This window comes from Hyaena hyaena, unplaced genomic scaffold, assembly GCF_003009895.1.
Source record: "Hyaena hyaena isolate Hyena2069 unplaced genomic scaffold, ASM300989v1 scaffold_28, whole genome shotgun sequence".
Lineage (NCBI taxonomy): Eukaryota > Metazoa > Chordata > Mammalia > Carnivora > Hyaenidae > Hyaena > Hyaena hyaena.
This window is the reverse complement of record NW_024080660.1, coordinates 5,041,678-5,069,418: the sequence shown is the minus strand read 5'-3', so window position 1 is coordinate 5,069,418 and position 27,741 is coordinate 5,041,678. Positions and strand designations below refer to the sequence as shown.

General features: G+C 43.1%; 1 protein-coding gene across 2 annotated transcripts; it reads left to right on the top strand.

Annotated features, from left to right (window-relative positions):
• Positions 1-277: 277 nt before the first annotated feature.
• On the top strand, positions 278-27,741 carry LEMD1 (LEM domain containing 1). 2 transcript variants are annotated; one of them, XM_039227592.1, is made up of 6 exons: positions 278-342; positions 1,710-1,829; positions 2,454-2,567; positions 5,284-5,354; positions 26,178-26,251; positions 27,167-27,741. In XM_039227592.1, exons 2-6 carry the CDS (start codon positions 1,748-1,750, stop codon positions 27,363-27,365), a joined length of 540 nt encoding a protein of 179 aa, XP_039083523.1. In that variant the 5' UTR covers positions 278-342; positions 1,710-1,747; the 3' UTR covers positions 27,366-27,741. The 2 variants fall into 2 exon arrangements, with proteins under 2 accessions (XP_039083523.1, XP_039083522.1); XM_039227591.1 differs by having other exon boundaries at positions 2,454-2,573.

Sequence of the window (27,741 nt, the reverse complement as noted above, 5' to 3'; positions counted from 1 at the left end):
TCTTCCCAGTTTCCTGGCGCTGTTTGGTTCAATAGTATCTCTTTCCCCTCACTTCCTGTGCATAATGATAACTTCTCTGCATCTCTTGACATTTTATCGTGGCAGGCTGCCCATAAAATCAACCAGTGCCTCCTTCTGTCTGAACTTAGGTTAAATTAATCATCTGACTTCCACATCAGTCTGTTGCTATGGGATTGACTGATGTCACACTGTCAGTATTATGATCACCATGATATCTAACAGGCAAAAAAGGATCGGTTGCTTGTAGAAACCCTTGGGTGAAACTCACCCAGCTTTAGTTACCAACCCAACTGCATAGACTTTAGACAACCATGTAAAGGGGTAAGTGAATTAATCAGTTGGATTCCATTCGAGTACTTTTCTTCCATATGTGTGTTCCCTCTAGGCAATTGTCTAGCGTCACTTGAAATTGATGAGGGTTCTTTTGGAGGTGATTTTGGGGAAGTTGGTGAAACAACAGGCAGCTGTGTCACAGGACCTGCCTAAGCTAGCTTCTAGTAAAAAAAAAATTCTGAGGCGCATTGTCCTTTTCCTTTCTCTGTTAGGTGGTTTACTGGTAGCCAAAAATGTTAATTCAGCTTCCCCAACACATAGAAAAGGAAACTCCCACTTACTAAGCACCTACTATGTGCCAGAATGTGACTCTGGTCAGAAGTATAGCTTTAAGTGGAAAACTGTAGAGCTAGGCGTTCTCAGACAACCCTGATGTACATGACAATTCACAGCTTCTTCTAGCTTGTGTACAATGTTCTTCCTAATTGGACATTGATTGATCACCAATAAAGGCAAAGTCATTACTTAAAATTGGTCCGTATCCTTTTGTGCTGAGTAATTGTCTTGAGTCATTTTCACTGCAATATTAAAAAGTGTGGAAACACGATAGAAGTGAGGTACAATTAACAAACTGCTAAATTATAAATCTCTGTTAAAAGGTTTGACCGATGCATCTTTTTCAGGATTTTGTTAAGTAGGTGGAGGGGTCCTTCTGGGAGGGTGAAGGGATCAAGTAAATAAACGCAATTGAACTTGAGGCTGGTGTGGGTCTGGAAAGCCAATCAAGACTTGTGTAAACCTATATAAATCAATTTATGTGCCAGAGAATGAATAGCTGACTTTTTCCAAATGCCAATTCAGCAATTACCAAGTCTGCTGGCGGTTAATTAAAAACTACCATCTCGTTATGTTCAGAGTTAAATTACAAGTGTGAAAACTACTACTGTTAGCAGGAACCGAATGCTCTGGACTCTCTGTACTCTCATCAAAAGGAGGGCAGGGATAAATAAGTTTTATTTAACTCACTAAAAAATCTCTCTCAGCTCTTTCATATTTAATTAACTTCTTATCTTCTCAGAGTGTGAGTCTTACTCAGAGTTCCTAAGCAGGAATGGAAATATTTGTTCATTTGTTCATTTTGTGCAGAAGACTCCCCACACATGAGTTGCATAGAAAAGTTAGAAATAATTGAACCCCAAAGGCACTGGGGAAAGGGACACCCACCCAAAGCTTAACGTTGAGGCAACTGAACCCAAGAGAGATTTATGGCGGAAAATGGTGACTTTTGCTTTCTTGCCTCCGTGCTTCCAAGCCTGGAGAGATTGGGTTGTAAGCACTTTTGTGGATTTTTTGGTAAGGTTTTAGGGCTTATTTGGAAGTTGTCTTCATGAATTTCATGTTTTCCTCTTTCAAAGTTTCCACTGTCTGCAAGAAAGATCAAACATCTATCACCATGGTGGATGTGAAGTGTCTGAGTGACTATGAATTGCAGAATGAGCTTAATAAGCTTGGATTTTCACCTGGCCCGATATTACGTATGTATGCAGCAAATATTAGAGACGAGTCATTTATCACTTACAAACCACCTCCAAAGATTTAAAATCATTTACAATGGAAGGATCATATGCAACAAAAGCCATTGAAATGGAATTTGGAAAAAAAAATTTTAACACAAAAAACCATAAAGAGGGAAGAGGTGATAAATAATCCAGATGCTACATATAGATTGCTAAATATGGAGCCAGAGAGAAAGGATTGTTTTTTTCCAATAAGGAAAAACCAGTTACTCTTGATTATGTCACCCTTTTGGGTGTTTTTTTTTTTTTTTTCTTTTTCATTCCTAGTATGTGTGCTATGTTAGCTATTTGTGTATTTATTGTTCGTATTCCCCATAGATAATATGTACAATTGTGTCAGTCTTACTTTCAGATGTGTCCGATGCCTGTCTCTGTGGCTAATCCACAGAGGCCCCACTTTAAGTGTTTGTGGAAGGAAAGGCATGCACTGAGTAGCTGTGGGATTGACCTGATTGTAAAAGCTGTAATTAACCAACAATGTAAGGTACAAGAATAAGGATCTGGGATGTGAAAGACCTTGAACGCAGTGAGATCGTATACATAAACAGAACGACTTAATGTACTCTCTGCGTTCTTCTTCAGCTTCCACCAGAAAAGTGTATGAAAAAAAGTTAATACAACTCTTGGTCTCACCTCCCTGTGCATCACCTATGATGAATGGACCCAGAGAGCTGGCCAGAGATCAGGATGATGACGGTAAAGGTACCATTGGAAGCTGTACTGTTCAATAGCAACTGTGCACTGCTAGATAGCATCTGTGTACTTATTTATACCTTGTCTGGTATGATCTATGCAGCAGGATGGCCTGTGAAATATCTGTATGGCCTGTTTGCATGCAGAGCCTGGAGATTAGGCCCATGGGCTGCAAAAGGAATCCATTACTCCACGTCCATGTTCATGCCAGTGACACCACTGGCGGAAAGCCGGAGGGGAGGGACTGGTCAAGTTGCATGTCCTCTTAATTAGCCAGAACCAAGCCTGGGTTGATTTGTGAAACCAGAAGTCCCTGCAGGTAGTTTTCACGTCTCCTTTGAGGTCTCAACCTCTGCTTTGCCTCAATCAATACATTTGACAATTATTTTGTTCAAATTAAATGATTTCAAATCCATTCAGAAAGATGAAACCAACTGCACCTCCCTGAGCTCCCATGCCTACTGCCTTCCTGACTTCATAGGCGCTGACCATAGCTGGTCTCTTCCAGGCCCCAGGGGAGGTGGAGAGCTATGTTCTCTGGGATCCGGGGGCTTCCATTCCAGCGGCTCCTGCTCACGTGCACCATTCTCCTGTAGGGGCGTCTGGCTTGAAATCTTAGGGGGTGGGCTTGAACACCCCTACAATCAACTCCAAAGCTGTCTCATTTGATAAAGATTTATTAGGAGTCCTCTATGAGCCACAGTCAAATAATAGAACTCTCATGTATTGAAGGCCACAAATGCATCTCTGTCCTAATGTGCAGTATCTCACTTAACCCTCACACCTCTAGCTGAAGTTCAGAGAGGCCAAGTGACTGGCTGGCCCAACATTAAATAGCTAGGAGGCAGCCCCAGAGTGGGCCGTGAAGAGCAAGGTCCATTGTCTCTGTCGCCACTACATGTCTGGATCCTGGAGCAGTACTAGGCACACAGCACGAATTCAAGATATGTTTGTTGAAAGAGGGTGACAGAACTGAGATTTGAATCCAGGTCTGGTTCTCATCATTGTGCTCCTTCCACCGCATGCCTTACACTTACTCCGTAATTTCTACCGTGAAGATGAGCGCATTGCATTTTTGACCATGCTTTAAAAAAAAAAAAAAGCAATTTCAAACAGTTCAAATGAATAGCTTAACAAATGATAGGTGCCTGGGCCCTCTGCAAAATCCCCTACGGTGCCTGGTACTGGAAGTGGTGGTGCAGGTTCTAAAAGCTTTCCCTGAGTCCCGCATGGCTGGCCTCAGTAGAAAGAGCAGGAGGGCTTGGGGACTGACCCCACTGGCCCCAGAGCGGGCCAGTGATTACCAGGATGCCACAGGGCAACTAGCCACCCCAGACCCTTTCTGGATGTGGGATGTGTTCCGAGTCCTGTTCCAGACCTGGGACTGCTTGTGTTTCCTGCCCTGGACGGGAGCCGAAGGGACTCAACCAGCCCTCTGATGAAATGCTGTGCCAGGGTGGAAGATTCCAGAGAGGAAGGCTTGTGTGCTCACTGCTCACAGCCGCCCAGCACTGCAGGTCAAAGCTGCACAGCCAAGCTGCCGTGGCCTCAGGCCAAGCTCTCCTGGCTCCCAGCACACAGGCCCCACAGAGGGGCACTTATGCCCGGGCAAGGGGAAAATGGGCCCTTCAGTGTGTAAGCCCTGCCGTTGCTTAATAGGCTGTGTCCGCCTGCTGCTAGCCGACTTCAGGCACTCCAGTCAGAGGTGGGAGCTCTGGTTCAGTCCTACCCTTGTAACGCAGTTCTGTTGTGTCAGTGGATGGTGGTTAGGTCAAGTACGAAATGATTGCTCTCTCCCGTCAGGTCTGAATCAGACGTTTGAATTCACTCATGGGAGGAACCTCACGGAGCCGGGTGCCACTCATAAGTTCCCCGGGGAGATTCGGCCTTGGGCATTTCACAGAAACACCTAGTCCTGGGGTGGGGTTGCGGTGCAGAGTGTGTGGCAGGGGGCCTGTGAAGACCTGAGGCTAAGCATCCGGTTCTCCAAACCACACACGGACAGGTTTGATTTTTCTCCATTTCGCTCATTGCTTTGGCACCGAGTGGACATAGCTTTAATGATCGAACCTGTTTTCAAGCATCCCAAATATGTTTGAGTTGGAGAGCTCCTTTTAAACCCCCTCCAGCAGCTCTGCTGAACGTGCATAGCACACGATTGCTCCAAGTTCATCGAAATGCTTCTCCAGAGGCTGAAGCCAAGGGCCGATGAACAACCCACTTTCCCGTCCCTGGCAGTTTCCCTGATGTTGAAGCCTTTTAGCAAAGATCTGGCCTTCCTTCCTGGGGGGTCGGGGAGTGGGGGAGGGGAGCGGAGGAAGGGGCTTCTTTGGACACAGAAGGAGAAACTCCTCCTGGCCTCCCTTGCTATTCCGGGGATGTATGAGGCTTTTAGCTGGTTCGAAGCGGCATCGACTAGACTGAAAACAGCCGCCCCGGTGAGCAGCCAGCCCGCGCAGTGTATTTCTCGGAGGCACACAAATATGACAGCCTTCCTGTTAGGAGCCCTCGCCCTGTTCCCAGGGGAAGGCCTTAGCCATCACACAAAGGCCGCAGCAAAGACACTCTTTGCCCTCAGAAGGGCAAAGTGAATTTTCTTCCCTTCACAAGATTCTTCCGCCCTGCAATCGAGAGAATTCACCCCAATGATTGGTGTTTATTTCCTCTGCCAGCTCGTATGTTCTCATGGCCTATTTTCCTTTTGTTTCCCATGATCCAGAGCATAAGGCCACTATCATTTTGAAAGGAAATATCATTATCTCATCAGAAAAAAACAAGGGACCCAAAAAAGTATGTACAATTCTAATGCATGAATACTGTTACCCGTTTACTATATTTATAGGAAATAGCACTCTTCATATGCATTAAGAAAGGAAATAGCAAGTCACTACGTGCTGTTAGAGGGGTAGAGTCCTCGCTTAAAGAGGCTCATTTTAATGCAGGTTTCTGTTTTGAGAAAGTATTTCCATGTTCTGGCTCAAGACCCTGAGTAGCACAGTCCTCTAGCCCCTCCGCGAAATTGCAGCAAAGCTCCGGCTCGGCCCCCTCCGGCTACCGCTCCCCTCCCCTCTCCCTACCCACGGTCTACATTGGTCTACATTCACCGGGGGCACCCAGCATGGTCTAGACCCAGAGTGAGCGCAGAATTAACGCGAGGTCCTGTTTCCTTCTCTTTCCCCGACACTGACACCGAGGTCTGGCTTCCACCCTCACTGCCGTATTGAAGCACGTGACCAAGAATGTGCGGGTAACAGGTTTTGCAGTGAGGCCTCGCTGGTTTAGAGTTCCCACCCTTCCACGTGCTAGTTGTGGGGCTTTGAGAGGGTCACTTAACTCATGTGAACCCTGAGTGCAGTTTAATAGCAGTGTCTACTGCTATGGCGGGTGTGAAGTGAAAGGCTGTGCAGGGAAAGCTCTAGAACGAGGCACATGATTAGTTCATATGATGAATGCCAAGATGTCAGGCTCCAGGGACTTCTTGCTCAGGCTTCTGACCACTGTCCCTCTGTATTTAGAGATGCCTGCCTACTTCAATTTTATTTTATTTTATTTTTAATTTTTTAAAGTTTTTATTTATTTCTGAGAGAGAGAAACAGCGTGAGCAGGGGAGGGCCAGAGAGAGAGAGATACAGAATCTGAAGCAGGCTCCAGGCTCTGAGCTGGCTGTCAGCACAGAGCCCGACATGGGGCTCGAACCCACGAACCGTGTGATCATGACCTGAGCTGAAGTCAGACGCTTAACTGACTGAGCCACCCAGGCGCCCCTGCCTACTTCAATTTTAACAACACCATGCCCGCTCAGTTCTTGGTTCTGTACCTCTGTTTCCATTCTGACTCGCCTTGGAGGTCTGTCTCCAGCTCTTCTCATTGTCCTTGGCCTCTCCTTCCCTTTATCTCGTGTCATCTTTCCGCCCAGAGGTCTCCCGAGGCCCTTCTCGGGAGGCGTAGGCCTGCTTATCCAGCCACTTCCTGGGAAGCCCCTTCCTCTTCCTTGTCCTTTCATGCCTCCCCTCTGCTCTGCATTCAACAGCTTGTTTTATAATCAGGAACACTTCATAGATTATATCAGTGGATTCACGCTGCTCCCCGTGGCTGCCTCTACCTCCCAGCTCCTCACACGGAGGACATCAGGACCAAGCTCGCCTCTGCTGACGCCAAACCGGCATTTGTGGCCTCTGATCACCGTGATGGTTTCACCACCTTCCCACCATCCAGGCTCAAAGCCTCAAGAGTTATCTTGGAACACCCACTCCGCGCTGTTGTCAATCCTACGGATTTGAATTATGAGTTTTAAAAATCCATCCTTCTGGGGTGCCTGGCTGGCTCAGTAGGTAGAATACGTGTGACCCTTGATCTCACTGTCTTGAGTTCAAGCCCCACATTGGGCATGGAGCCTAGTGAAAGGAAAAAAGAGAAAAAAGGAAAATCCGTCCCTTCTTTCTGCTGTATCCTAGCTTGCACTGTATTACTTTTTTTCTGTATTTCAACAATTGTAATATCCTCCTAAGTGTCCTCTGCCTCTAACCTTTCCTGATTCCAGTTCAGATCTACAAGCAGAGACTGAGTCCTGTCATTCATTTGCCTGGGAACAAGATGCAAAAACTTACCACACACCATGAGGAGGCTCCAGTATCTCCTGTAACTTCATCTTACGCCTGGAATTCTTTTGTTCTTTCCACACACAACCCCCACCTCCATTTCTCTTCTGGTTAAAATCCTGTGAGCATGTAAGGACCATCTCAAAGGCCATGCCTGTGCCTCCCCTTAAAATGCCATTTCTCCCCTTCAATAGATGTCACAGGGCCTTGCACAAAGTAGGACCCGGAAGCTCACCTCATCAAATCTACCAAGCAGCTCTACTGACAGATAGGTTAGTTTGCAAATATGGTCCAGTATTTCTTTAAAAAATTTTTTAAATGTTTCTATTATTTTAATTTTTGAGAGAGGGAGAGCATGCGCAAGCGGGGGAGGGGCAGAGAGAGAGGGAGACACAGAATCCGAAGCAGGCTCTAGGCTCTGAGCTTGGGCTCAAACCCATGAACCGCGAGATAATGACCTGAGACAAAGTCGGACGCTTAACGGACTGAGCCACCCAGGATCCCCGGTCTAGTATTTAAACTACTTACTGCATTTCAATAAATGAAAAGGAAACCCCTGGTGAATGTTCTGGTAGTATGCTGTTAGCTTTAGCTTCCCATTTGAACATAATTCAAGTCTGATGAAGTAATTCAGGTTTTCTAAAAGAATTTTTTTTTAATTTTTTAATGTTTATTTATCCTTGAGAGAGTGAGAGAGACAGAGAATGAGCAGGGAAGGAGCAGAGCGAGAGAGGGACACAGAATCTGAAACAGGCTCCAGGCTCTGAGCTGTCAGCACAGAGCCCCACGCGGAGCTCGAACCCATGAACCCTGAGATCATGACCTGACCCGAAGTTGGACGCTTAACCGACTGAGCCAAAGAATTTTTAAAATCTTCCAAATGGTTCATCAAAGGAATCCTTTCATTCAGAAAACCCTGTTTCCGCAAAACACCCCTCTGCAATAGCTCTGCCAAAGGAACGGAGGGGAGAAAAAACAACCTGCGTATTTAAAACTCGTCGGATGAGACCGGCGCCCTTCAGTCCTTGCTTTCCATAAACCTGAAATAAAGCCACATCAATATTTTGAATTGGCAATAGAATTAAATAGAAAGTTTGTGACGGCATGAAACGTTTTGACCTGAAGTATCTGTATAAGCCACTTCGATTCTCAGAAGGGCCTTGAGACATCTGTTCAACTCTAAATTCTGCAGTAAATGTAAATAAGCATTTAAATCTCCACGTAAAAGATGGTAAAAGTGTGTTTATTGAGACACTTGTCTAACATCACAGACTTTAATTACTTAAGAGCAATGGTCTGTGCCTAACAGTCCTCTAAGTACCAGGAAAGGTAATATTTTTGCATTTCTTTGAAACACCAACGAGCACCTATTTTCCTCTCCTATCCTAGGTTTCCAGTGGCATACAAACCACTTTGAGATTTGGATTATGTCAACTTCTGGACGCTTTGTAATACTGCATGTGTGTGTTGTATCACGTCACATATGCAGCCCACCGCTTTGGTGGTAAAGACCACTCAGAAAGTCAGCCCGATATTTAAAACAAATTTTTTTTAATGTTTATTTATTTTTGAGAGAGAGAGCGTGTGAGCTAGGGAGGGGCAGAGAGAGAGGGAGACACAGAGTCTGAAGCAGGCTCCAGGCTCCCAGCTGTCAGCACAGAGTCCAACTCGGGGCTCGAACCCACGGACGGTGAGATCATGACTGCAGCCCAAGTCGAAAGCTCAACCAACCGACTGAGCCACCCAGGCGCCCCAGGCCTTGGGGACTTTTTTGTCACATGGGCTCCAGGCACGGCGTGTGTAGAGCAGGTGGCAGAGCCTGTGTGTGTAACACAGGCTCTAAGCCCCTTCTACCGAAGAGGGGAAAATGGGACTTCGGGTGTCAGGGAGGCAAAATAATCTGCAATGTCAGGTTGCGTGAAGTGGCCTTTGAGTAAGGGGACCACGTCATTTACACCCCCAACAGGATGCTCTTGAGAATGAAAGAGGACGCTTCCAGAAGGGACTCGGGAATAACAGGAGTCAAACAGAACTGTCCTGGCAAACTATACGGGCGCCCTGGGCTCAGGAGCGGGTCCGGTGTGAAGGTGTTGGCATGCGCACTACCATCTGCGGACTGGCTGCTGCGCCCCACACGCCGAGGGCAGCTGACCGGGGAGCTGTGTGCCCCTGAGTGCTCCTGGCCCCTTCGGGTGCCTCCGTGCTCTCTCCCAGACCCAACATGCTCTTTCCTGTCAGAACCCCAGTTCCCTGTGTCCCCCTGCCTGGAATATTCTCTTCTCTCTTGTCACCTAACCTACACATTCCTCTAGGAGCTTCTAAAAGTGTGTTCTGTGGGTCTGCACCTAGCAAATGGCCTTTCCAGTCAGCCCCAACTCCCACCCTCTGCCCAAGAGCTTTTGCTTCAGGTGTAAAACTCCGAGGGTGAAAACCGATGTCTTTGAATCCTCTGCTTTGAATTCAATGGCAGGCATATGGGGGGAGGGCGAGGGAGTCACTCGGTCTTTGCTGGCTGAAGTGAGAAAGGAGCCTTTGTTGTATAGGATGTTGGTGGTGTTCCTTTCTCTGACCTCCTGTTCTGTACCAGCTCCTTTGTATCTTAGACGTCCCTTAGTGTATTCGCCTGAGAGACAGTGCTTAGGTCACAGTGAATTGATGACCACCCAGGAAATGGTGGCAGCAGAACTCCCACCCCTGGGCCTCAGCCTGTGAGTGAACAACTATTTATTTCTACTGGGCATTGTGCTAGACTTTTTTGAGGAAGAAAAGAGGTATAACAGGAGTCGTAGTCCCTGTCCTTAAGAAACTTAAAAATGAGCTCTGGAGACAAAAATTATGTGTGCCAAAAATACGGGCTCCAGAGCCAGACTGCCTGGGCTCAAATCCCAGCTTGCCACCGACTTGGACAAGACACTTGACCTCTCTGTGTCAGCTTCCTCGTCTACACACAGAATAATTAATAACAGTCTCAATTTCACAGAGCATTGCGAGGATTAAGTTAAGACACATAAAGCAGAGTACTGATGGCATGTGATAAGAGCTATGTAAGTACAGTAAGAATTACCCTCGTCAATACTATTTTTTTTAAATTTTTTTTAAATTTATTTCTAGGAGAGAGAGAGAGAGAGAGCGCGAGCGTGAGCAGGGGAGAGTCAGAGAGAGAGGGAGTCACAGACTGAAACAGGCTCCAGGCTCTGAGCTGGCAGTCAGCACAGAGCCCGACGCTGGGCTCGAACCCACGATCCGCAAGATCATGACCTAAGCGAAAGTCGGACGCTTAACCGACTAAGCCACCCAGGCGNGGCAGAGAAAGGGAGTCACAGACTGAAACAGGCTCCAGGCTCTGAGCTGGCAGTCAGCACAGAGCCCGACGCTGGGCTCGAACCCACGATCCGCTAGATCATGACCTAAGCGAAAGTCGGACGCTTAACCGACTAAGCCACCCAGGCGCCCCGTCAATACTATTTTTTAATGTGTATTTTGAGAGAAAGTGCAAGCGGGGGAGGGGCAGAGAGAGAGGGAGACAGAGAGTCCGAAGCAGGTTCCAGGCTCCAAGCTGTCAGTGCAGAGCCCGACGCGGGACTGGAACTCACAAACTGTGAGATCATGACCTGAGCTGGAGTCGGACACTTAACCGACTGAGCCACCCAGGCACCTCTCTTATCAATACTATTATGTACAAAGCGTGATATTGCATTATCTACAAAACAAAGCAAAATACTTAATGAAAAAATAATATAACAGCAAGTGAATCTTCCGTATTGAACTCTTTTTTTTTTTCCGTATTGAACTCTTAAGTGCCGCAGAATGATTTATCAGAGTGCCCACAGATATGTTTATATAATTAAATATACAGATAGAATCAAAGATTCTCTGTAAGTACTGTGTGTTGAATGAGGCAGACCAACCTTTAAAAAAAAAGTCATACGTGCCCCCCTAGGATATAAGACTCCTTCTTTTTCTCTTATGCTAATCCTTCCCCTGCCTTTGGAAACATTGAAAAGTAATTTATTTTTAAATAACTTCAAATGTAGGGACAGTGGCAAGATTAATATAAGGTACAAAGAACCCCCCATAAGTGTGTTCACTTTACCACATTTGCTCTGTGTGTGTGCACGCCCGCGCGTGTGTGTGCACGCGTGCCCTGCCATTGAGGCCTTGAACCATTTGAGAGCAAACTGTAGACAGGAAGTCCCTCAGCCAGCTCCCCCTGCATGCCCACCCCTGAAGGACGCTTTCTACACAACCACCACACGATGCTCCAAATAAGACATTCACAGTGATTCAGCACTAACTCAGCGTCTAATCTTCAGACCCCATTCATATTTCACCAATTATCCCCAAAATGTCTTTCTGCTTTCTGGTCCATGAGCAGTCCAGGAACACACATTGCTTCTCTGCAGCCTCCTTAGGTCTGGAGGAGCCGCGCCTCAGTCTTTCCCTGTCATTCATGCCCTTGACTATTTTTACAAGTACAGGCCTTTCATTCTGTTGGGTGAGTTTTCTGTCTGATTTTTCCTTTTGACTATTCACAGAGCCCTGCCTTTAGGGCAGAAGTTCCTCAGACATGATGCTGGGCTGTTCTCTGAGCATCACTCCAGAGAACAGTGTCATCCTGCTCCCCCGGTGGTGAGGGTAACCTTAATCACCTGGGTAAGTTGGTGTGTGTCAGGTTTCTCCAAAAGACCATCATTTCCCCCTTCGTAACGGAACCCTATTTTGTAGGGCAATATTCGGAAATGACACCAACATGGTGCTCCTCATCAAACCTCATCCACAGCCCTGGTACCGTGGATGATTGCCTGATTCAGCTTCCATCATGTCAGTGACCCATTAAGATTTTTTACTTCCAGGGGTGCCTGGCTGTCTCAGCTCGTAGGGCATGTGACTCTTGATCTCTGGGTCATGAGTTCAAGCTCCACATTGGGCAGAGAGATTACTTTAAAAAATTAAAAATAAAAAGATTTTCTTTTTTTTAATTCTTTTTTTTAATGTATATTTATTCTGAGAAAGAGAGAGAGAGAGAGAAAGAGCATGACTGGGAGGAGGGGCAGAGAAAGAGAAGAGAAAATCCCAAGCAGGACTCCCCACTATCAGCACAGAGGTCAATGCGGGGCTCGATCTCACAAACTGTGACATCATGACCCAAGCTGAAATCAATAATCAGACGCTTAACTGACTGAGCCACCCAGGCCCCCCAGAGATTTTCTACTTTTGTCCTTCCTTCTATATTTATTAGTTGACATTCTAGTATAAGAAAGATCTTCCCTTTACATTTATTCATTCATTTATATATTAATTTATTCAATCAATGAATCCTTAGTATGGACTCATTGATTTCTTCTGATTCAGTATTTTGTAGTCATTGCTATCATTTTAATGCTCAAATTGTTCCAGATTTGGCTAGTGGGAGCCCCTTCAACATGGATCGTGTGTCCTTTTAACACGTCCTTATTATTCCTTGAGAACTTTCTTTTTTTTTTAATTTTTCTTTAGTTTTAATTTCAGAGATGATAAATATCAATAGATATAATCCACGTAAACAAAGAACTCTGGGGTCCTCAATAATTTTTTTAAAAAACAAAGTTTTTATTGGAACTTGATCATTTAAACTAAAATTACCTATTTAAAAAAATAAATGTTAAGAGACAAACCATAAAAATTCCCAAATAAAGGCAAGAGGAACAAGAACGAATTTTACCATGCTCTTGTTTGTTTGTTTGTTTTTGATTTTGTTAGGTAAGCTCTATACCCAACATGGGGCTTGATCTCACAACCCTAAGAGCAAGAATTGGATGCTCTACCAACTGAGCCATTCAGGTGCCCCCTAACTTTATGGTGTTTTATTTTATTTGTTTGTTTGTTTGTTTGTTTGTTTGTTTGTTTGTTTTTCTTTCATAGTTTATTGTCAAGTTGGCTTCCATATAACACCCAGTGCTCATCCCCGCAAGTGCCCTCCTCCATGCCCATCACCCCCATTCCCCTCTCCCCCACCCCTCATCAGCCCTCAGTTTGTTCTCAGTATCCTTGAGAATTTTCTTAATCTCTGACCCAAGATGTTTCAGACCCTTTTGTGCTTTTTCTCTCCCAGGAGCCTTGGCTCCTTTTACTGCAGGATGGTATTTGGAAACCAAAATCTAGGACTTTAAGGAGCTCATTGCTACTGGGGGTGGTCACTACTTCCAGGCCCTCTCCGTGAATAGAGCTAAAAAAATAAATGCATGTATATGTACACATACACATATACATCTATAACTATTTTCATCTCTCTCTTTATATATATAGATAGATTATATTTATGTATTTTATATATATATATATATATAAATTTAAAAGCCATGAGTTCATATTGATCTCCAGTTCCAATCCTGTTCATGCTCCTTATAACCTTTCCCCTTTCTATGACAGTGAGAGACCTGACTTTCATTATTCTCAATATATCTATATTTTTAAACATTTATTTTAGAGAGAGAGAGGGAGCATGAGTACAGGAGAGGGGCAGAGAGAGAGAGAGTATCTCAAGCAGGCTCCATGCTGAGCATGGAGCTCAACTCGGGGCTTGATCCCACGACTCCGGGAACATGACCTGAGCTGAAATCAAGAGTTGGATGCTCAACCAGCCGAGCCACCCAGGCGCCCCTAACTTTTTTAAAATTGGCTTCCGGCCCAGCACAGAGCCCAACATGGGGCTCATAGCCCTGAGATCATGACCTGAGCTGAGATCAAGAATCGGACATTCAACTGACTGTGCCACGTGGGCACCCCTGTATCTACATTTTTGCTCAATTTTAAAATTTTTCTCAGTGTAACCAATCCCCTGTCATAACAGCCACCACCAATTCTGCATAACCTCCATCACCACCTCCTCGGCCACTGGACTTGCCAGTACTCCATGTGGCCATCTCCTGTCTCTCTTCCTTGGACACAGGGCACACGAATGCCTCCATGCTGTCCCCTCCCCTCCCGCTCCCATTCTTCAACCGCTGGGCACCTCAGTACCTCCCCTCCACATGCACAGCCCGTTGCACTCCATTTCCTTGACCCCTGGACATGCTGACAGTCTGTGTCCATGTCCCCTCTGTCCTACTGCCAGTGTATAACACACTGACATCCCAGGGGAGGGCGAGGGAGGTAAGGAAAGCTTCAGGTCTCTTTTTTGCTTCTGGCTCTGAGGTCTCTTTCCATATCTTTGTGCCAAAACTTCAATAGAAGTTTGACTCTCTGTGTCTCCATTGCTATTATTGCTGATAAGATACCTTGTAAGCCTGTAATTAGCCTGTGCATTGCCTACCCCAGATGCTGCAATCAGAAGGCCCAGTGTGCCAAGGGAATATATATTAAGTGTGCAGTTGAGTTGCAGGTAAAATTTTTAGGAGAGCTGACGTTAAACATCTCTATATAATTTCTTAATTAATTGAAAAACATTCCTATTCCCACTGGTAGGAAATTACATATTCTACAACTACTTAATAAGCTCTATGTTCTTACCTGTAACATGTACTAATGGTAGCTAAATGCTGTCTTTACAAGGAATGTAATTTAACATTCTCCGTACAAAAATACTGACCTCCTGGTAGATATGCTTAAATATGCTTAATGATCAATGTACGGATTACATACTGGTTCTTTCTGTGTATCAGAACCCAATTTTTGAGCTATAAGAGCAACAGGAAGAGATAGTGAAACCAAACTCCGGTTACAGTGATTCTAGTATGATAATAAAGGTAAGTTTATTTTCATCAAACCGAATTTTGAGCAGTGGTGTTCCCGTTCTAGAAGAAAATATGAATTTATTTAGAGAGTTCAGCTTTTCTTTTTCATTTCAGAATATAAACTTACTGACTTTAGCTAGTTTATAATTCACATTTTGGGGATAGCTATATGTATCCACTTTAGGGAGAGGAGTTTTCTGTTGTACCTCCCATAGGAAATTTTGTTTTGTTTTGTTTGATTTTAATGTTTTATTTATTTCTGAGAGAGAGAGAGAGAGAGATAGCATGAGCAGGGGAGGGTCAGAGAGAGAGGGAGACACAGAATCGGAAACAAGCTCCAGGCTCTGAACTGGCTGTCAGCACAGAGCCCGACACGGGGCTTAAACCCACAAACCGTGAGATCATGACCTGAGCCGAAGTCGGACGCTTAACCGACTGAGCCACCCAGGCGCCCCAACCCTAGATTATTTTAATCTTCTGGAACTTGTTAAGGTTCTGTAAGCACCAGGCACTATTTATCACTATTCATGAGTCCAGGCATCATTTATTATAATTATTGATCATGGGATTTCCTGTCTTGAAAGGCTTTTTGAAGGAGGCTATAGAGCTCATCTTACAGATGAGGAAACAAGGCAGAGAGTGGATAGGACTTGCCCAAGACCACCCAGAGAGGTAGCAGAAAACTTGGAAATGGAATTCCAGCCTCCTAGTTTCTATTCTCTTGCCCTTTTTGTTGTATCAGGCTGCCAAAAGGGGAGGAAAAACTCAGGCACCTGAGTAGTGAAACAGCTCCCCCCAGTGGCTCCTTTCACAGTGTCGAAGAAGGGCTCCTGGACATCTGTTCAGCCACGGAAGCGGAGGCTTACTTTCTGATGATTGCTTTGTAATGAGAGTCCCTGTGAGACATTTTTTGGTGACACTTCCAATCACACGTAAAAGCCACGGTACAGAAATCGGCACAGTTCAAACGGGCTGACATGTACGCAGATGGATTTGCCCAAGTGGACAGAAAAAAACCTCAAACCTGAAAATATTTTTGACATTTTATTATAATATATCTTATGCATCTAAAAAGGTATAAAGAAGCATATAATGAGCAGTTGGGTTCCCACCCCAGAGATTAAAAAAATAAGTCCTTTCTGTTGAAGACTTCAAGCCTCCACTGTAGCCCTTCTTGATCATATTCCCCTTCCTCCTCTTTCCCCCAAGGTACCCACTATCCTGAATTTTCTACTTTTCGTTCTTTTCCGTTTCTTTATAGTATCCACAAGCTTTAGTTTCTCCTGGTTTTAGATTTTATTTAAATGATATCATCATGTAAGTATTTTTGAATAACTTTCCTTTGTCATTCAACATTACGTCATGGGCTCTTCCAATATTTGTAGCACTAGTTCATTCATTTTCACTATAATGTAGTTATTGTAAAAGTATATCGATCCATTCTTTATTTATTGGACATTTGGATTGTTTCCAAGTTTTTCTAGTATGAGCTGCTGCAAACATTGTCATACAGTATCCATTGTGTACATGTGCAAGAATTTTTTCTGATTGAATGAATACACCCAGGAGTGGAATTGCTATAATAGTCAAGGACACAGACCTCTTTAACTTTGGAGATCATGTGAAATCACTCCACAAGTGACTGCGCCATCTTACATTCCTACCAGCAATATATTAAGAGCTCCCTTGTTTTCAATCTTCTTTAAAATTTAGTATTGCCAGATGTAATGCTTGTCAAAGTAGTGGGTGTAAGATTGTATTTCATTATAATTATAATTTGCTTAGTATTGCTAATAAGGTTGATCATCTTCTTACACGTTTGTTGCTCATTTGTGTTTTCTGACTTGTGAAATGCCTGTTCGTGTCTTTTGCCCATTTTTCTATTAGGTTATCCTTTTCTTGTTAATTTACAGGATCTCTTTATATATTTTGGATACTAATCTTTTGTCAGTCATAATTATAAGACATATCTTCTAGTTGTCTGGGCTTATCTTTTGTTTTTACAGCAGTTTTGGGTTCACAGCAAAATTGAGAGGAAGCTGCAAAGATTTCTTATCTACTCCCTGCCCCTACACATGCATAGCCTCCCCTATTACAAACATCCTCCACCAGTGGGCTTATCTTTTCACTCTTTCCTTGGTGTCTTTAAAAAAAAACAACAAAAAAGATCATTTCAAACTTACAGAAAGTACAAAAAGGTTTTTTTAAGGTGTACGTATTTTGAGAGAGAGAGAGCACACATGCACACTTAAGCTGGGGAGGGGCAGAGAGAGAGAGGCAGAGAGAATCCCAAGCAGGCTCGGTGCTGTCAGTGCAGAGCCCAATGTGGGGCTCGATCCCACAAACTGTGATATCATGACTTGAGTTGGATGCTCAAATGACTGAGCCACCCAAGGATCCCCAGGAAGTTTCTAACAAATAATTGTTTTTTTAAAATTAATTAATTAATTTTTATTTTAGAGAAATAGCATGCTCATAGAGGAGAGGGGCAAAGGGAGAGAGAGAGAGAGAGAGAGAGAGAGAGAGAATCTCAAGCGGGGACCCCAACTTGGGGCTTGATTCCATGACCCTGGGATCATGACCCGAGTCAGACACCCAACCCACTAAACCATCCAGGTACCCCTTCTAACAAATAATTTTATATGGCCTTCACCCAGATTTCCTGATTTTTAACATTTTACCATATTTGTTTTATAATTTTATCTATTTTTTTCTCAGACTGAATTGTAAACATCATGCTCTTTTACTCCCTCCCTAAAACTTCATTATGTATATCCTTAGACTGAAGACATAAAGATATTCATACTACAGTGACAAGAATCAGAAATTTTTCTATTAGGGTTAAATTCACATAAAATTTACTATTCTAAAGTGCACGATCCACTGGCACTTAGAGCGTTCGTAATACTGTAAAACTCCCACCTCTATCTAGTTTCAAAACATTTTCATCACCTCAAAATAAAACTCAGTACTCATGAAGCAGTTACTCCTTGGCAACTACTAATCTGCTTTCTGTTTCAATGGATTTCCTTCTTCTAGATATTTCCTACAAATGGAACATCAGTATGTGATGTTTTGTCACTGGCCTCTTTCACTTAGCTTAAAGTTTTCAAGGTCCATCCACATTACAGCATGTATTTGTATTGACACTTGAGTGAATAATGTTCCATTATATGAATACATCCCTGATTGTTTATTCATTCAGCTGTTGATGGACATTTGGATTGTTTCCACTCCTTGCATATTGGGAGAGGTGATACTATAAAAATTCAAGGACAAGTATTTGAATACCTGTTTTCAATTCTTTCAGATACATACCTAGGAGTGGAATTGCTGGGTCATAAGGTAATTCTGTGTTTAACACTTTTTAGTAATGGCCAAACCATTTCCCACAACTCCTGCAGCATGTTGCATGCCCACTAACGTCTGAGGGCTCCAATATCACCATACCCTTGCCAAAACTTGTCGCTCTACGCCAACTTGTTTTTCGTAGTCGTCCTGGAGGATGTGAAATGGGATCTCAGTGTGGTTTGGATTTGCATTTTCCTAATGACTAACGATGTTGAGCATCTTTTCACGTGCTCGTTGGCCATTTTTATATCTTCTTTGGAGAAATGTCTAGTCCGGCCCTTTGTCCATTTTTTTTAACCAGGTTGCTTGTCTTTTTTATTGTTGAGTTGTAAGCATTCTTATATGTTCTGTATGCCAAGCTTTTATCAGATACAAGATTTGCAAATATTGTTTCTCATTCTGTGGGTTGCCTTTTCGCTTTCTTGGTGATATCTCTTGGTGTACAAAGGTCTTCAGGAGTTTGATTATGATGTGTATTTGGGCATGGATTTTTTTTCTGTGTGTGCTTGTCCTGTTTGGAATTCACTCGGCTTCTTAAATCTGTACATGTATGACTTTAGCCAAATTTGGGACATTTTGAGCCATTTATTTCTTAAATACCCTTTTCAGCCTGCCCTCATTCTACCCTTCAGGGACTCTGATGGCACAAATGTTAGATCTTCTGTTGTAATCCCCCAAGACTCTATTTGTCTTTTGTTTTGTTTTGTTTTGTTTTTGTTTGTTTACACTTGGCTCTTCTCTATATGTTCTACTTCTTTGCAAGGAGTCAATTTTTTTTTTTCATTTGCTACAAACCTTGTCATATTGTTCCTTGAAGCATTTTATGATGGCTACTTTAAAATCCTGGTCAGATAATTCCAATATTTGTGTCATCTCAGGTTTTTTAAAATGTTTATTTAAGAGAGAGAGAGAATCCCCAACAGGGCCCGCGCTGTCAGTACAGGGCTAGATCCCACAACCCTGGGATCATGACCTGAGGTGGCATTGAGTTGGATGCTTAACTGACTGAGCCACCCAGGCACCCTGAAAGGAGAGTTTACTATCTATTATTCCCTATTCATGCCATGGAGGGCCACATGGGGACCCGCCAAGGTCAGGCAGGGGATGAGAGTGACAGGAAAGTATGGGTACCCGACTTTATTGCTGTTTTTGAAGGAATAAATTGGTCAGGCAAGGTAAGCATTTTAGGATTGGCTAGTTTGAATGACTTTGGTGGGCTTCAGGCTCCAGGGGTGATTCTTAGTTGGCCAGTATCTGGCCCTGGACTGAATTAGAGCAAAGGAAATATTGGCTTGGTGTGTGAGGGGAAAAGAGCGAGGTTGGGGATATGGGTTTGGGATTGGTTGGTTTGCCCAGAAAAAGCTTGCTCACGTGCATCCTCTCCAGGATTAGCAAGGCTCTGATCATCTGATGACGTTAAAGCACTCTCAACTCCAGAAAACAAAAGCCATGAAATACAACAGGGTCTCTATTCTGATCGATTTGTCTAGCTTGTGCTGATAGCAGAATGTTTTAATTACCTTCGCAAGCCCCCATCCTCCTTGTTGTTTTATTTATTTTATTTATTTTTTAAGTTTACTTTTTGAGAGAGAGAATCTGAGAGAGAGGATGGGGGAGGAGCTGAGAGAGAGGGAGACGGAGAATCCCAAGCAGGCTCTGCACAGTCAGCACAGAGCCTAGGGTGGGGCTAGAACCCACAAACCATGAGATCATGACATGAGCTGAAATCAAGAGTCACACTTAACCAACTGAGCCGCCCCGGCGCCCCTCTCCTTGTTGTTTTGAAACAATGTCTTTATTTTCCATGTCCTTTTGTCCTTCCATGTAAATTTCAGAATAAGCTTACCAAGTCCCATGAAAACTTCAGATTGGAATTTTGATTGAAATTTTATTGATTTTATAAATTAAGTTAATTATAATTAACACCTTTACTTTGTCGAGACTTCCTGTTCACGTTCTTTACATTGATTCAAACTTTCTTTGATGTTCTTCAGTAAGACTCTAACTTTCACAATGTAGGTCATGCTCTTCTTTTGTTTGCTTTTTTAGGTAGCTGGGTCACATAAGCTTTTAAAGTTTTTTTGCTATTGGGAATAGTATCTTTTAAAATTATATTTTAGATGGCTTGTTGCTAGTATATAGAAATACATTTGACTTTTGCATAGTGATCTTCGAACAATGACTCATTGCAATTATAATGATTTTTCTGTAGAATTTTTTTTAGTCCAGTTTGTATACCTTTCATTTTTGTGTTTGTTTGTTTTACTGTGCTGGCTACAACCCCTTTATTACAGCGTTAAGTAAGAGTGATAATAAGAATTCTTTCTTTGGTTCTGATTTTAAAAGAAATGCTTTTAGCATTCTACCTTTAAGTATAGGTGTTAGAAGTCACCTTTTATTTTATTTATTTATTTTTTAAATTTATTTCTGAGGGAGAGAGAGAAACAGCATGAGCAGGGTAGGGTCAGAGAGAGAGGGAGACACAGAATCTGAAACAGGCTCCAGGCTCTGAGCTGGCAGTCAGCACAGAGCCCGACGTGGGGCTCGAACCCACGAACCGCGAGATCATGACTTGAGCCAAAGTCAGATGCTTAACCAACTGAGCCACCCAGGCATCCCTTAAAAATAATTTGTTTATTTATATATCTTTAAATTTACATCCAGCTTTGTTAGTATATAGTACAATAATGATTTCAGTAGAATCCAGGGATTCATCCCCTACATATAACACCCAGTGCTCATCCCAACAAGTATCCTCCTTAATACCCCTCAACCATTTACCCCAGGCCCCCTCCCACAACCCCTCCAGCGACCCTCAGTTTGTTTTTTATATTTGAGAGTCTCTTATGTCTTGGCCCCTCCCTGTTTTTGTATTATTTTTGCTTCCCTTCTATTGTGTTCATCTGTTTTATATCTTAAATTCCTCATATGAGTGAAGTTATAATGATATTTGTCTTTCTCTAACTGACTAATTTCACTTAACATGATCCCCTCTAGTTCCATCCACGTTGTTGGAAATGGCAAGATTTCACTCATTTTGATTGCCGAGTACTACTCCATTGTATATATACACCACATCTTCTCTATCCATTCATCCATCAATTGACATTTGGACTCTTTCTATACCCTGGCTCTTGTCAATAGCGCTGCTATAAACATTGGGGTGCATGTGCCCTTTCGAAACAGCACACCTGCATCCCTTGGATAAATGCCTAGTAGTGCAATTGCTGGGTCTAACTTGCTTTATCAAGTTAGAGAAGTTCCCGTTCTGTTCCTGATTTTCTGGATGCTTCCTTTTTTTGGTTTTAATCAGGAATGGAGATGATCATAAGTGTTTTAGCCCTTCTTTTGTTAATGTGATACAGATTATTTTAGAATGCTTTTAGTTCATTCAAAGTCATGACTTAGGTTAAAGGAATACAATGTTGAAAATGAGAGCTTCATTAAATCAAGGTTGAGGTATAAACAATGAAGTAAGAGTCTAAATTGTTGCAGGATCTTTTATTAACTGAATCACTTTTAGTCAACAAAGGGAATTGAGGTTAACTCAATTTTAAAGAGCTCTAAATCAAAAGGATTTTTTCTGTCTATGAGGAGGGTCACGACTGCCAGCTTGCCAAGTCATTGATAAAAATGTCTGTTTCTACAGATGGGCTGTTTTAGAAAAACCGCATCCATGAAGTAGAGTGATTGGAAAGGGTAGGACATTGCAGTTGGGTGGGGATTTCACCCGTGTTCCCAGGAGCACCGCTGCCTGCTGACTCCCCAGAGGCCGCAGGAAGAAGTCCTGGAAAAGTAAGAGAAAGGGGTGGGAAGGAACTCAGGACTCGGCTCAGCGCCTTTCTCTGACTGCCTGTCACTACAGGTATCAGCCTAGGACATTTCCAGCGAAGTTTCTGTCTATACTGGGAAATCTCCATCTCGCTGAAATGCAAACAAGCTTGTGTTTCCTTATGCACAAAAATGAATGGCTTTCGTCAAGGTAGACCATTTTTCAAAAACCAAATACATTTTGTGATGAGTAATGGTTTGATGAGATTGTTGATTACTGTTCTTCTGGTTCGGTTTATTAGCCCAGCGTTCTGTAGTTCACTCTAAATTTAAAAAAAAATTTTTTTAAATGTTTTTTATTTATCTTAGAGAGAGAGAGACAGCGTGAGCAGGGGATGGAAAGAGAGAGAGGGAGACACAGAATCTGAAGACAGGCTCTAGGCTCTGAGCTAGCTGTCAGCACAGAGCCTGATGTGGGGCTCAAACTTGTAAACCACAAAATCATGACCTGAGCTGAAGTCGGACGCTTAACTGACGGAGCCACCCAGGCGCCCCTTGTAGTTCACTTTAATACAGTATGACAGTATGACAGTAATATCTCATTCACAATCCACTTTCAGATTCAATGGACATAATATCTCATTCACAATCCACTTTCAGATTCAATGGATATAATAAGTAGGCCATAGCACAAAATTAGTCTACCTAGAAAAATCTTAAAAAAAAAACAATTCATCGAAAATATTTAAGAAGAGATCAGATGGCTACAGGTGTTGCTTCCACGGGAAATTAATGAATGATCTGATCATTTATTAATTAATGACAACAGTGTTTTAGACATATGTTCTCGCTCTGTTTTTAAGGATGAGTTTCCCCAATGGAAATAAGACAAAACAAAAACACAGGGCATCAGAGCCAGAATATCTGGGTTTAAGTATCGTTGTACCTTTTACTGATTGTGTAACCTGGGCAAATAATTTCGCTCCATAAACCTGTTTTCTCATCTGTAAAACGGTCACTCCAGAGTTGTTAGCAAGATTACATGGCGTGGGGCATGTCGAATGCCCAAGATAACGGACGAGCAGAACATGGTATTTCTAATTCTTTTCTAGGAAAGCAGCATTATCCATCACTCTGCAGGACTGCATGGTGATTAGAGCAGGGACTCGGAGGTTACACTTTCCTGGGTTGACTCCTGGCTCCACTATCTCACCAGCTATGTGAGGAAGGGCTCATGATTTAAACTCTCCATGCCTCAGTTTTGTCACCTGTGAAATGGGCATAATGAAAACACCTTCTGCACAGGGTGATATTGAGAATTAAATGGGTCTATTCATGTAAAATGCTTAGAGCTGTGCCCGGCACCCAGAGATCCTGTCTAAGTGTTCCCTAGGATTATAAGACACTGATTGTCGGTTGTATTGGCATATCTCAGAATTGCTTACATTTTAACGACAGCTGTGATTAATAACATGTGGATGGTTATCACTTTCTAATTTGAAGGCCAGGGGCGTAGCGGAGAGGGTATGGAAACAGAGCTGGCCATACATTCCCTGGCCGCCCTGGGCTGTGTGTGTTGAAAGCAGCATGTTTGCAGTTTCTCGCTCTGGGCCCAGGGAGGAAGGAACATTACATTCCCCCGTGGGGGCCACTCACCCCCGCTCAGCCTTTGTTTTAATGAGCACCAATATTTTTTAGTTCCATTGTAAATGCTGTTTATAGTGAAAACTACATTTCAACAACATTAAAGGATTTTTTTTTTAATGAAGAATGAATCAACTACAGACAGGCCACCTGATGCAAAAACTCATTTCACTGCTTCCATTTTCCTCTAGTGTGTGTTTATGTGTGTGTTTACCCGGTGGCCATCACTGTGTATATACAATTTTATACTCTGTTTATTGTAATCAATAACCCTTTCCCTGGACTTTATAATTATTATTATTATTGATGTCTGCACAGTCAGGTGGATCGGCCATAATGACTCCTCTTTTGAAAACCAGAATGTTCATGTTTTACATGCTTTAGGAGAACTCTACATGTGAGTGATAGTAAAGAAATTATAAGAGAAAAGGCAATCAAAGACTTAAACCTCGTTATAGCAGGAGGGAAGAGAAAGGAGCAAGTATTTGATTGCCTAAGAGCTGTGAAATCCTATAATTTGATTTTGCAAATGACTTCTACCCCAAATGTTTTCTTTAACAGATCTATTTTTACATTTAAGAGAATTAAAAAGAAGTCGCATTTGACGGGTATGTGGAGGCTCATTATACCATCGACTACTCTGGTCTATGTTCAAAACTTTCTGTAATTAAAAAGGTTGAAAGAAAAGAATGTGCTTATAAACAATTTTTCCTACACCCTTGGAAACAGTTTGAAGGGTCTCTTGGTGAGCAAACCGCCACTAGCCCCAGTGGCAACTTGGTGAGAATTTTCAAAGCCCCTTTTCCTCAAGAGTCCCCGTCCTCCCTGAAGCTGTAGGGGATTGCACACCTGCAGCATCTACGCTGGACACAGTGCTTCCTTGGCTTTGACATCTGGTGCTACCTACAGCTTCCTACCATCCACGGAGCCCCTGCTTGGGTATCACTAAACTGTATTAAGAACATCTTCCTTAAGAAGGTGAGGCAGGGGGTGGAGGCAGCGGCGGTTTCGTCATCCATGGCCTGAACTGGGTAGGGAGTGACCAGACATAAGTGATGGTACAAGAGGCCTTGCCCTGCCCACCCCATCTTGGACCGAGGCCATCGGACCTGCTGACGCAAGACACCTTGCCTGGACATTGCAGTAATTCGAGGACGATAATCCTGAATCATAATTAAGGGATGGACAATCAGGGAACACCAGACATAGGAGGAAAACCAGCAACATGCAATTAATAATAATTACCATTATCATAATCATCATTGCAAACACTTATTGGATGCTCACTTCGTGCCAGGAGATGTTTGAATCATTTTGCATATATTAAGTCACTTGATCTTTTTTTTGAATTTTTAAAATAGTTTTTATTTATTTTTGAAACAGAGAGAGGCAGAGCATGAGCAGGGGAGGGGCAGAGAGCGAGGGAGACACAGAATCTGAAGCAGGCTCCAGGCTCTGAGCTGCCTGCACAGAACCCGATGCGTGGCTCAAACCCACAAACTGCAAGATCATGACCTGTGCTGAAGTCAGACGCTTAACTGACTGAGCCACCCAGGCGCCCCAAGTCACTTGATCTTTACACCTTGATTTCACAGGGAGGAAACAAAGGCATAGAGAGCTATAGCTTTTCAATGTTTGGAAAAAGAACCACATGAAAGAAATTTAGGGGAAAATAAAAGAAAACACAATTACCCCAACTTCTATCCCTCTTACAGAATACTTTCATTTCCCAAGATTACTTTTTGTTCACAGTCAACTTGCTTTTTATTTTTTATTTTATTATTATCATTTTTTTCCTTTTTCTTTTTTTAAAATTTATTTCTGAGAGAGAGAGAGAGAGAGACACAGCATGAACAGGGGAGGGTCAGAGAGAGAGGGAAACACAGAATCTGAAGCAGGCTCCAGTCTCTGAGCTAGCTGACAGCACAGAACCCAACACAGGGCTTGAACCCACGAACCATGCGATTATGACCTGAGCCAAAGTAGGATGCCCAACTGACTGAGCCACCCAGGCGCCCTTATTATTATCATTTTTAAATAAGCTCTATACTTAACGTGGGAACTCGTGACCCCAAGATTGAGTCACATGCTCTACTGACTGAGCTAGCCAGGTGCTGCCCCACCAACTTGGTTTTTAAAATAACCTTATTCTTTCTATAAAAATGATGCACGCTCATAAAAAAAGCTCCAAGCAATAAAAAAAAAAAGTACAAATAAGAGCAAAATAGAGAGTTGATATTTAAGACCAGAATGTTGCTTGTGTCATGTGACCCTAGTTACTGGTGTGTCTATTGTTAAAGTGTGAGTCACTCAAGTAAAATATTACTTTAGTAACATCATGGAACTTGGATGTTTTTGCTAATTATTGAGTAAAGGCAAACTTAAAGTTTGTGTTCTGAGGTATAAATACCTGAGGTACCAAAAACTTCTGTAAGTTCTTAAATTATATGACTTTTTCTAGAATAAAAAAATAAAGTCCTTTGTAGAAGACATTGGAAACAATAAATTCTTCTTGATATTTTCTTTCTGTTCATTAGAGACTCGCTTTCGCCACTAAATCAAAAGCTATAGATATCTACTGCCTGGCCTATAAGCATCCTGAGGGAATAAGGTAATGCTTTTCTTAGCCTCTGAGAGGATATTGTTGTCTTATATAGCTCCTGGAAAAAGTTTTGTTATTCAGATTTCTCTGAAGGGCTTGAGGCTGAAAAGAATCTGTTGAGAAAGAAGAATTATCTCATAATTTCAACACTGAAAGGACCTGTATACTGTCCATTTCACCACTGAAACATTTGGAGATAAGGAAACAGGTCAGGGAGGTTGAGGAGAGAAACAAAAGTCACCCTGAACTGAGACCAGAATCCAAGTTTCTTGATTTGTAGTCTTTGGAGACATTTATTCCTACCTGCACCTTGGAAAATGGGGTGGGGGGAAAAATAGGTAGTTGAAATAAGAGCCCAAAACAGGCCATTTTTTTGTTGTTGTTGTTGCTCAGAAAGTAAAGTCTTCTGGAAAGTTCCCTAACTTCCAATAAAGTGTGGCAGGTTTCCAGGATTAGACAAGTGGATACATAAGACTCTCACTAAAAGATTTCAGAAAGTACCATCTTGTACTTCTAAACAGGACATTAGCAGATTTCAAAAGCACTTCCCATCTCCACCCTGAGAGGCAGTACTTATTTATAGCTGAGGAGCGAGAAAGGAGAGAGCTTGTGTCCTGATGTGTCCCCTATCCACCTGTACCCGCTCCCAGTGGGGACCAAAGGATCCCTGAGTCAGGCCTTGGGCCAGCGTTGAAAGATGGTACGCAAGTGGGTGATGATAATAATAAAAAAACGCTCTTTGGGGTTTTAGCGATCTCACACCCCTGTGATCCCTTGTTGAACTCAGCATAGGTTTTAAGAGTAGAAGGCTGCTCCCAAAAGCCTCACCATAGATTCTCCCTTGGGGCCCAAGGACCACATCCTCTAAGAGGGTGCTCCAGTCCTAGCCTTCTACAACCCTAAGACCCCCTGATGTTTCCGCAGGCTTACTAGAAGAGCATCAAGCACCACATTCAAAGAATGGAGAAGCACCAGAGGGACAGACTACTGCATAGTGGACGACAGTGTTGAGTCCGGGAACCTAGAAAGCTTTCCAGTGACCTTGAAGCTTGCTATGTTTGGCATCTTCATCATTGTGATATTTGTCTACATAACAGTGGAAAGGAAGCCATTCTTTGGTTAAGTGCTTTAGGAACAGAGCAATGAGGGAGCACCTGAGAACTGGAAAGACTTCTCTGAAGAGGGGTGCTGGGCCCCATGGCCTGCTGGCCTTGCTCTATGCCACCCTCACAGATCTGTACCCAGGCTCATAATTTCAAAGCCGAAGGGACCTTACGTACTCTCTAGTTCACCACTTATGTTGCAAGACAAAGAAACAGACCAGGGAGGTTGAGGGAAATGCTAAAAGTCACAATGAATGGAGACCAGAATCCAAGGCGGGAAGAAGGAATGAGGGAGAGAACCAGGCACTTGTGTGAAAAAGTTTGATGACAGGGACTTCCCCAAGTCATGCTGGCCATCATTAAAGGTGCTTCCACACTTGGCATACTTCTAAAAAA